At 41.5% G+C, this 11,071-nt stretch overlaps 1 protein-coding gene across 1 annotated transcript in view; it reads right to left on the reverse strand.

Moving 5' to 3' along the window:
* The window catches only part of ADAMTS12 (ADAM metallopeptidase with thrombospondin type 1 motif 12), a 298,247-nt gene that overhangs the window by 113,328 nt on the left and 173,848 nt on the right, over positions 1-11,071 (reverse strand). The window contains exons 6-7 of the mRNA XM_059416968.1: positions 7,338-7,462; positions 3,694-3,843 (exon numbers count right to left, since the gene is read on the reverse strand). Of these exons, the coding sequence (XP_059272951.1) occupies positions 3,694-3,843; positions 7,338-7,462 (275 nt within the window). The remainder of the gene's footprint in view (positions 1-3,693; positions 3,844-7,337; positions 7,463-11,071) is intronic.

Consider the following 11,071-nt stretch of genomic DNA (forward strand, 5'->3'; position numbering starts at 1 on the left):
AGTTTGTGTCTACTTCAAGATAATTTTTGCAGATGGTGTGATACTTAAGTAGAGGTTCATTTTATATTTTTTAAAATTTTGCTTATGGATGTCATTCCTTCAGTACCTTTCTTTAACAGGCCACCTTTCCTCCATTGAACTGCTTTTATACCTTTGTCAAGAAATCAGTTATATTTGTTTTGCACTATTTTTGACTTCTCTGATTGATTCCATTGATGTTTGTGTCTCTCCCTCCGCCCAAACCACACAATCTTTGTTACTGAAGTTGTATAATAATTTTTGAAATCTTGTAGACTGATTCCTCCCATTCTGTTATTCTTTTTCAAACTATTTTGAAAACTTATTCTAGTTCCTTTGCCTTTCCACATACATTTTAGAATAATTTTCTATATTAAAAAAAAATCTTACTGCCGTTTTGGTAGAAATATCATTAAACTTATATATTTATTTCAGGAGAATTCCATCTTTATCATGTTGAATCTTCCAATTCATAAACAGAGTATATGTTTCCATTTATTTAGATCTCTCATTCTTTCCTTGGTGTTATGTAGTTTTCAGCATAAAGTCCTGTACATGTTTTGTTAGCTTTAAAAGTATATAATCATGTATGTAAAAATATCATACTTTTGAGTGATCATGAAGGTTACTGCATTTTTAATTTCAATATCCACCTATTCATGATCAGTATATAAAAATGTGATTTTTATGACTCTATTGTACCCTGTGAACTTATTTTTCTAGTCTGTGTGTTTACATAGATTCTTTGGGGTTTTCTACAGATACAATTATATTATCTGCAAATAAAGCTAGTTATATATCTTCCCAACCTGTTGTCTTTTTTTTTTTCTTGTCTTATTGCACTGGATAAAACTGTACTCTTTTTTCTATCTGTTCTTCAGGCTTGATCATTTACATTGTCCTATCTTCAAGTTCATTGGTGTTTATTCTGCCTACTCAAACCTGCCAATGATTCCCTCTAGTTAATTTTTTATTACACTGATTGTACTTTTTGTTTTTTAGCTTCAAAATTTCATCTTGGTTTTCTTTTTAGATTTTCTATCTCTTTACTGATATTCTATTTTTGTTCATACATCATTTTCTTGGTTTTATCCATATCTTCCTTAGTTCTCTGAGCATCTTTAAGGCACTTGTTTTAAAATCTTTGTGTAATAAATCTGCGATTAGGAACAATTTCTAATGATTTATTTTTCCTTTGAATTGGCCATACTTCCCTGATTCTTTGCATGTTTTGGGATTTTTGTGTGTAGGGGAAAGTGAACATTTGAATCTATTAATGTGGAAACTCTAAAAATCATGTTCTTCTTCCTTAGGGTTTGCTGTTTTTATTATTGTTATTATTACTATTATCATTATTATTTTTTAAAATATTTTATTTATTTACTTAACAGACAGAGATCACAAGTGGGCAGAGAGAGAGGAGGAAGCAGTCTCCCTGCTGAGCAGAGAGCCCGATGCGGGGCTCGATCCCAGAACCCTGGGATCATGACCTGAGCCGAAGGCAGAGGCTTTAACCCACGCCAATCAGGCACCCCAATCATTATTATCATTATTATTATTAATCATCTTAGTTATAGGTTGTGTTTATGCCAAGGAGCAAACTGAGGTAAAAATTTAAGGTCTTCTCAGGTCTTTTCTGAATCTATCTGGGCATATGTGGTTACTTTCTAATTCTCCCCATATATGCAATTACTTTCAAAAGTCCTATTCTTTATTGTCTTGCTCTCAAAGGGAAAAAGAAAGGTGAATAGGGGGAGAAAAGGGTGCTGGTCCTTTAAGTCCTCCAGAAGACACTCCAGTTAAAGGCAGGGGCGTGGAGGCTTACAACAACATGGAGAAGTACAACCACAATGGCTGCCCACAACTTTGTTTTTACCTCTGTGAATCAGAAGCAGCCATCAGCAATCACAGCACAGATCCTTGACATTTAGAGGACAAATATCAAAATATTAAATCAATTCAGATAGTGACCCAGTTCAATTCTGTTAGATAACCTACCACTTCTGATAACCAGTAAACATCTACAACTCTGTTTCCAAGAATTCAGGGAAATAGTGCTCAAGTAACGTTACTAAGAGGTTTTTACATTTATTGGAGAATTTCTAAACTCTGAAAGGATCATACTTGCCCTTGGCTTTATGGCCTTGGCTTTGTAGTCTTGCTCACAAAAATCATAGGTCCATGTCCAGATAATCATGCCAGTGATTGTGTCAAAAATTGGAGCAAATCTGATTTTGTAGAATCTGCCTAGCTTATTTCTGACGCCTTTTATACAGCCAGATTAAGTTGAACATATAAGAAATCCATTCTTTAAACAGAAGTAATGAGCATTTGTGAGCACCTTTTATCAAGCAAGTCTTCTCCATTTTTCTTTACCTTGAGTATACCACTCGGGGAAGGCCTTGAGCAGTCATTTCTCAGTTTGACCTCATTATATTTATTAGCATTACTTAGCCAGCAGATGCTACTGACACCAAAGACTTGACTGGAGGCTGCAGGGAATATATCCTTTCACATATCAGGACAGAGGATGTCTATGTTTCTACATGAGAATAGCTTTCATTTTGTCAAGTTTTATTATCAGCATGCCAACTACTACAGCCTAGTCTTTTCAACATCTAGCCTTCTGTCTCCGATCGTTAATTACCTGTATAAGCAAGTCACTTAACCTCTTTGTCTTTAAATTTCTGATAACTAAGGATACTAAAACATAACACCTTTATCTCCCAGGGCTTTTTGGTAATAATCTAAAAAATGACAATACCTAAGAAATTGCCTTGTTCAACCTACTCGCTTCACAGATGAGGGAGCTGGTGAGCAGAGGTATTGGGGATTATCTAAGGTAATAATATTGGCTGATGGAAAGCCAGAGTAAGCACTCACTTTTCCCAACTTCCAAGCCGATACTCTAGTTTTGTCCTGCAGGTAAAAGTATTTTTGAAAACTTCCAGTATTACAGGAGAAAAAAGATGAGAAAGCCCAGACCAGAGGCCAGGCCTGGAATATCCAAAATCCTCATTCTCTCTTCACTCAAAACATTCTGCAATCTGCCTTCTATGAATTCACCTAATCAAATTCACTCATTATTGAGACAAATGTACATCCTGCTCACCGACGTTTGCTTGATGGTCTTTTCCAGTTGATGGCAGTTTTAAATCTCTGCTTTATTCAATGTGTTCCTTTAATGCATATGAGTAAAATGGGGTTAACAATAGTAGCTGTTTTATAAGGTTCTTGAGAGGATTCAATAACACAACACAAAGCGTATGACATAAAGTAAAGGTGAAAAATGTTCATGTTTGTGACTTTTAAGTGATATTAATATTATTACTATTCCGTAAGAACTAAACAGGGATTGTTATTTCTGAATTCATCAAGTGAGTTACAGCTTTTGTCCTTGTCTGTGCTCCACCCATTCTAATTTAGAGAACTGTAGTAGCCTCTTTGGTTCTGTGATGTAGACAGGCATGAATGGTCAGGGAATAAAAGACACAGAAATCTTTGAAGCACATGATGGTCCCTACTTTACAGGTGAGGAAGCAGAAGTTTGGGAGAATGAGTCTCAAGATGCAGCACAACCCAACTCCCGATGATCCACTTAAGGGACTTTCCCTTCTTTCTACCCACATGGTACATGAACATGGCAAGGAGATCACTGTTTCCTTAGCCCTTTACCTGTGTCCAAGTTCATGGGCAATTGTGAAAGCCAGAGGGAGTCCAGAGTCTTCATTGATGTTACAGCTCCTATGAGGCTGGCACATTCCAGACAGGTGGGACAGACCCAAGGTTTCACAAGGGCGATTGACACCAGCACAGATGTCTTTTCTGAAAGCAGAGAACAGAGATGCATAAGCTTGCAAAGAAACATCTGAAAAAACCCTTCTGGAAAAAAATCTGGGTATTAACTCACATTCAGTGTGGTCTGGGAAGCATGATTAAAATTGTTTTTAAAAGTCCATACAAATATAGCGGGGTAATTCTGCATTCACAAGATTACTCTGATTTCACTTCTTAATTACTAAATCTCAGTAACACCTTAAAAATGTAGGAAAATATGACAAATGTTTTATTTTGAGTTGCTTCTGCCTTAATCCCAAGAGGCCAAATTACATTGTGTGGACCAAAAGAGAAGGATTTGATGGAAAATTTAAGATTATTTGAACTTTTATACAAAGTTAGGACAACCAGCAGTGGCCGAAGGTTTTCAAGTATGTCTTTCTGAGATCTGTGCTCAAAATTCCCCTGAGAACTTCTGCTTATTCACGAAAACAGGCAGTTGGTCTCATCAATCCATCAGGAGCTCAAATCAGCTGTCTCTGCAGCCCCACTATGCTAACAACATGGCATATGGGAAGGAATGCCTATACAAATAAAAACTCCTTGGATCTCAAAAAAATACTGGTTATAGTCTTTAAATGTAAAAACGTGCTCCCATATGTTTGTGCGCATTATTTCAGTCAAGGACAAGAATTAACTGGTCTTTTGGTTTTCTTCAATTCAAGAAGAGCTCTTTGCCGAGAATAATTAGCACAAATGCTAACAAGGCTCTGAACTTCAGTTAGTTACAGATCTTCAACTCACTGGGCTAGTGTGGGTACCATTTCTGGCAACAAATGGTCTGGATTTTTGTTTGTTTATTTGTTTCCAATAGGCCATGGAAAAGATGGAGACTCCAAAAACTCCTATGAGTCCTCAGTTCCCCTCAGGAGGGGAACAGCTCCTCAGGAGACAACAGCTGGGACAATGGGTTAGAACAGAGAGACAGCTCCCATCTCAGGGTACCCCGGCAGATCTGATCTCCACTGTCATAGCAATAGTTGTTGGATGGTTTTGTGTTGGAGAGCTAGATTGAATCATACAGCCCAATCATTCTAACTAATTGCTGGGTCTGAGGGAGGATCAAGAAAACACTGTTCCGCCCCTACAGCAAGATGTACTGGTCACTATTTCACTTTTTTCAAAAAGTCTAGGCCTGCGTGGAGCTGCTGGGAAAAGATGGAGTCTATTGCTAACTCCCTGGCTTTCTCATTGTGATAAGACAGGAGTTAGGTCCATTAAACAATTGTTCACTGCATGCCTACTAAGTATCTAGCACTAAAGAGAAAACAAGGGGGTAATAATAGAAATGTAGGGATAGGAGTCTTCCAGGCCAGGAGCTTATGCTCCCCAAAGCACATAAGCTCTACACCCCACCCCTATACTGGGAGTAGTATAAGAGAAAAGATGGCTTGGCATGCATCTTTCGGTATACTATTCCCACTTCATAAGGTATGCTCAAACCAAGATATGTTCAAGCAAATGTGCCTTCTCCTCAATGCAGCTCTATAGAGAACCCTGTTGAAGTGGACCTCAGCCTGGATCTCTGGAGGCAAGTCTCACACCTCCCTCCCTGGTGCTGCCTGTTTCTTCAGAACAGAGGTTCCCAGAAGGGGGTGCTTTGGCTCACCCACCGACTCCTACAGGACATTTAGGCAGTGTCTGGAGACAGTTTGGGCTGCCACATTCAGAAGCGGGTGCTACTCTCATCTCATGGAGAGGGGCCAGAGATGATGTCAAATATACTTCCATGCACGGGACAGCCCTTCACAACAAAGAATTAACCAAGCCAAAATGTCAGTGATGCCAAGAGTGAGAAATCCTGTTTTCAAATCTGAAATACTCTCCACTGTTTAGGAGCTGGTGAAGTTCAACATACATTGAAACCAGGCCTTTGCTCCAGCTCTGTTAGAATAGAGCTGTCTCTCTGTTCTAACCCTAATAGTTAAACTACTAGGGTACAACTGCCTGGATTCATGTCCCAGCTGTTCCTGTTAACAGCAATGAGATTTGGGGCAAGTGACATAACCAAACCTCAGTTTCCCGCTCTGAAAAATGGGAATGGCTAGTAGGAGTCAATGGCCAGGGTTGCTGTGGAGATTAAATGGAATGCTGATTATTCTAAGAGATGTAGCACAGTGCTACATCAAACACTCCACAAATGCTAATCATCCTCAACTCACTCATATCTTCATGTGAGAAGGAGAGAAGAAATAATTTCTACTTTAAGGACAAGAAAAGAGGTGGAGCTGACCCGGCTTCCAAGGGTGGTCCCAGATCCAGGATTCTTCTCTACAGAGAGGTCCTGCCTGGACTGAAGTCTTTCCATGGCTTCTCGCCCAGGTCCTCAGTGTTTTCTGCCTGCTTGCTGGCTTCCCAGAGCCCCTGTGCTTACCTTCCCAACTCACATTAACCTACCTCCCAGGGGACTGACTGATGTCACAGGTTCCAATATGAACCTCTGGAGATTGTTTGCATTCAACCAATGTTTTGATACTTTCACTCAAAAGAGTGCTTCTGATAGTTGGAGTGAAGGCTGTTTATCAACCTCTGCAGGCATCCCATGCACTGGGAGAGATGACAGGCCCAAGTGTTCGGGGGCAGCCTGTCCTCCCCAGGGAGAACATAAACAAGGGCCTTCTGTGCAGGAGGTTCTTGGTGGCTGAAAGGCCAGGCCAAGCACCCTCCTCCATGACACATGCCTGGATTTCTTAGTGTCTCTGAATCTGCATAGGGGTTCCCCCCATGAGAACATACTTCCCCATGAATGGAAGACCTTCATATGTCTAGATTAAAATAGTGTCTACTACACAGCAGGTATTCAACAAACATTTATTGAATCAATGAGCACACATAGCCTCCAAGAGCCTGGGATGATCAGAAGAGTTTATCAGCCTTTCACAGCTAAGAATCCTAGAAGGCTGATGGTTCTTCTTTGTACCAGAGGGGCTATGTGTAATCAGAACAAAATACTATCTTCATGGGGGTAAAGGGAGACAAGTGTAGGCAAACAGTTCTGCCTATTCAGGAGAGGGAGACCTGCTGCCTATATTCTGTCTTTAGCATCAGTCAGGGGTGGGTTACCAGGAGGACTGGTTTCTGTAGAGACAGAGGGAAAGTTTTTAAAGATAAAACAAAGGATCAGAAACCCCATGCTGAAGACTTTCAGGAGTCTTTAATGAGGATCTGCAAACAATCTTCCTGATTGCTTATGGAGCTGCATGAAAAAGCCAATTTTAAAGATGAAGTCATTTTCAGGATAGGAAAAAGGCTTGCATTTTGCCAGCAGATGTAGTTTATTAAAAAGGAGAGTTTCCTGTACTGTTTGCCAACTGCCCCCTCACTGGTATGGGTCTTGGGAGTCATGTAGATCACAGGACTGCCTTTAAAAATGACAGAGCAGTGAACAGTAGGAGACACGCCTACATTTGAAAACCAGGTAACTCTCCACCCACCAGTCCCCTGCTTTGCAGACCCCGGCCTCCGTGTAGTTCCCAGGGTACCTGGTGAGGAGGACAGCCACATCATGATGGGCAGGGTTGAGGTCACTCTTCGGATTGATGCTCTTCTGCCACTTACAGAAGCTGGACAGTGTCTTCTCCGCATGGTGGGTGATTTTCAATCCTTGCTGGAGAAAGAAGAGGAAAAGACGGGCACAGCTGAGTTTCCTGTGCTCAGGGCTCATCACACAAGTCCTTGGAAGCTGCCGAGCTGGGCCAAGATATGGGTGGACGCCTCAGACATCTTTTTGGCATGAGTTTGGCAGAGGCCCCTCCCTGCTCTCAACACCATTACCCTCATTACTTTTATTAAAAGAACCTGAAGGACAGAAGTGCGGGACAGAAGTTATCACTGGAACAAGTAGCCCTTAAAGAAAACTTAAAAGTACACTGGCCAAGACCAAGACCTGTGTGATGTTCCATCTTGCAGCTCTCTGCTTCCTAAGCCAGTACAATTCCAAAGAGGCATTTTTATTTCTATTACCAATAATAATAATAATAATAATAATTCAACACTAAGCTTCTTCCTTATATGAGAACTACAAGGCTGGGTTGCACTCAACATTTGCTTGCCCGTGGTTTCCATTTTGGTCTCACATCCGTGGGTGAAGGGCAGAGGGTGACATAATCTCTCCAGGCTTCTGACCAGTTAGGACCACTGGCTGTCTGACAATGACCAGGATGCTGGAGGGGGCACCCCCAGCCTGCAACTCCCAGGGTTCCCGAGTCACCCACTTAGCCCAAAGTTACTACTGGGGATGGGAGGAGAGGACTTGTTCCAAATTAACTGGATGAACACTTGTCAAAAGGAGGGGGAGGGATAATCAGCTCTAGGGGGACTCCAGCTTCATTTGAATTTCTAAAGGAGACATTCCTTTCACTTGCCCCATTTCTCTGGGATCTTTCATACAAGATGGATTCTACCTGGAGAAAGACGACTTCCATTGGCCTGCTCTGAGTCTATCACTCTGGCTTCAGTCCAAGGAGTTCGAGACAATCTCTACATGAAACCATGAACCTGCTTCGGTACCGTCCTGTATTTTGTTAAGGCCCACACCCCAAACAAGACCTGAGAGGCTGGCAGTTGCCTGTTAAAGGCATCTGCAGGTCCCAGGTATGCTAATGAACCACCACAAAAACACAGAAAGGTGGCTCATCTTCACTCATGAAAACTCATGTGCTGCTAAGCATTCTGAATTTAAATAAAAGAAACAGACTTCACTATTTACTAATCCTCACTATTTCATCGTCCAGCAGAATGCTAGATGGTGGAGGAGGAGGCAGAGTTGTGGGAGACTAGCTGGGCACAGGGGTCAGCCTCCCGCCGCTCATCTTGTCAAGCCCTAGTTACAGTAGCAGCCCTGCCAGATCCAACAGCCCCCACCGGCCATCAGGAACCGGCAAGGGACGTAAAGTCGGAATGGAAGGAAAGAGAAATAAATAAAAAGGCAGAGAGGAAGGAAGGGCAGAGAAAGCAATGTTTCCCGATCATTTACTATGTGTCAGATACCTTCACTATGTGTCACATACCTTCTTTCATTTAATTTAATTGCAACTTCTGGACATTTTTTCCTTAAGAGAGCAGAGTTAGTTTCATTTTATAATAAGAAGGAATTAAACCTCAGAGACGTGAGAAGCTCGCTGAAGGTGAATCGGGCCAGATACGGAATCGAAGGCTCCAAGAACAAGGGCTTCCAGGTGAAGCGCGCCTCCCGCGGGTAGCCCGCCTCGTGAGGAGGCCGCCTCAGGTACAGGCCCTTCACACCGGAGGCCCGAGCATTCAACAAAGCATCAACTGCAATTCAATCACTTTGAGGTCTGTTTTCAATCCTGTATTTCTTCTTCTGTTTGGTTATGGGCTTTTGTTGTTTTCTGTGTGTGAGCGAGGAGGTCTCTGAGAGAATACTCATGAATTAAAAAATAATACCATCTAAAATTATTCCAAAGAAAAAGAAATCCTTAGGTATAAGTCTAGCAGAACCGGTGTAAGCTCTGGATCAGGAAAACGACCAAACACTGTTGAAAGACAGGAGCCTCAATCCCAGCTTTCACCCCTTACACGAATACTGACTCAGAACGGATCAGACTTAAATGTAAGATGTTAAACTTGAAGTTTTAGGAAAAAAAAAAAAATCACAGGAGAAAATCTTGGGGACCTGGGACTAGCCAAAGGGTTCACAGACTTGACAGTAAGGACACGAACCATACAAGGGAAACTGAAAGACTGGACCGCATTCAAAATTAAAAATTTCTCCTATGAGAGAAATCTTCAAAGACAATGAGAAGATGACTGTAGAGTGGAGGGAAATCTTTGTAAGACAAAGATTCAGACTCAGACCTAGAATACATAAAGATCTCCCCAAACTCAACAATAGAAACAATGAGAAAATAAGCAAACATAAAGTTTCATCTCACTGAGGAGAATGGACAGAGGACAAATAAGCACATCTTTTGCCATCAGAGAATTCCAAGTTAAGACCTCCAGGGCCTGTCACTACAGACCTATTGAACAAAGGCAATGAAAGGCAGCGGCAGCACCCGAAGAGTGGGGAGGACAGGTGTGCTAAAGCTGGTCACCAGGAACACTGCTGGTGAGGACAGAAACGGGCACAACCTCTGCAGACAGAAGCTTGACAGTTTCTTTAAAATACAGAACAGGGGAACACCTGGGTGGCTCAGTCAGTTAGGCATCTGCCTTTGGCTCGGATCAGGATCTTGGTATCCTGGGGTGGACCCCCGCCATCAGGCTGCCTGTTCAGTGGGGAGTCTGCTTCTCCCTCTCCCTCTGCCAACTCTTCTTGCTCGTACTCTCTCTCTCTTTCTCAAATAAATAAATAAAATACTTTTAAAAAATTAAAATAAAATAAAATGGAACAAATACTTGAAGACACAATTTGGATGTATCTTCAGGGAATTAGGCTGAATGAAACAATCCAATCTCAAGAGGTTACACATACTCTACAATTCCATTTGTATAGCATTCTTGAAATGACACAATTCTAGACACAGAGAACAGACTAGGGCTTTCTAGGGGTTAGGCTGGTAGGCAGAGGGGGGGGGTACAAAAAAGTAGCATGTGGGGACTTGGTGATGAAACCATTCTGTATTGTGTCAATAGTCACATAAATCTACATGTGTTAAAACTGGATAGAATGAAATGTACACACAAAGGCACCCCCCCCCATCAGCGCTGGTAAAGCTAATGAAATCTGAATAAGGTAAGGGTTTGTACAAATATTAACTTTTCGGTTATAATATTATACTCCAGTTAAACCAGATGTTAGCACCAGAAGATGGGGGAGGGATATAAGGGAATTCCCTGAACTGTTTCTTCTAATTGCATGTACATCTATAATTATTTCAAAACGAGAGTATTTTTTAAATATCTTAAAAATAACTGATCTGAATTAAGGCTTAAGGGTTGCAACAGAAAATCTTACACAGCGCTTTTCAGTATGATTCTATGTGGGTTACTACTTAATTTTACATGACATTCCATAGTTTTGATTCAAAGGGAAACTTTCGATGAGTGACAGTGGGTAGGAAGAGCCCACACATTCACACACCCATACACCCCACATACACACTCACATACCCATACAACCCCACACACTCACACACCCATTCACCACCCACACACAGTCACACACCCATACAACCCCACACACTCACACACCCATATACCCCACACACTCACACACCCATTCACCACCCACACACAGTCACACACCCATACA

This window comes from Mustela nigripes, chromosome 12, assembly GCF_022355385.1.
Source record: "Mustela nigripes isolate SB6536 chromosome 12, MUSNIG.SB6536, whole genome shotgun sequence".
NCBI classification, from domain to species: domain Eukaryota; kingdom Metazoa; phylum Chordata; class Mammalia; order Carnivora; family Mustelidae; genus Mustela; species Mustela nigripes.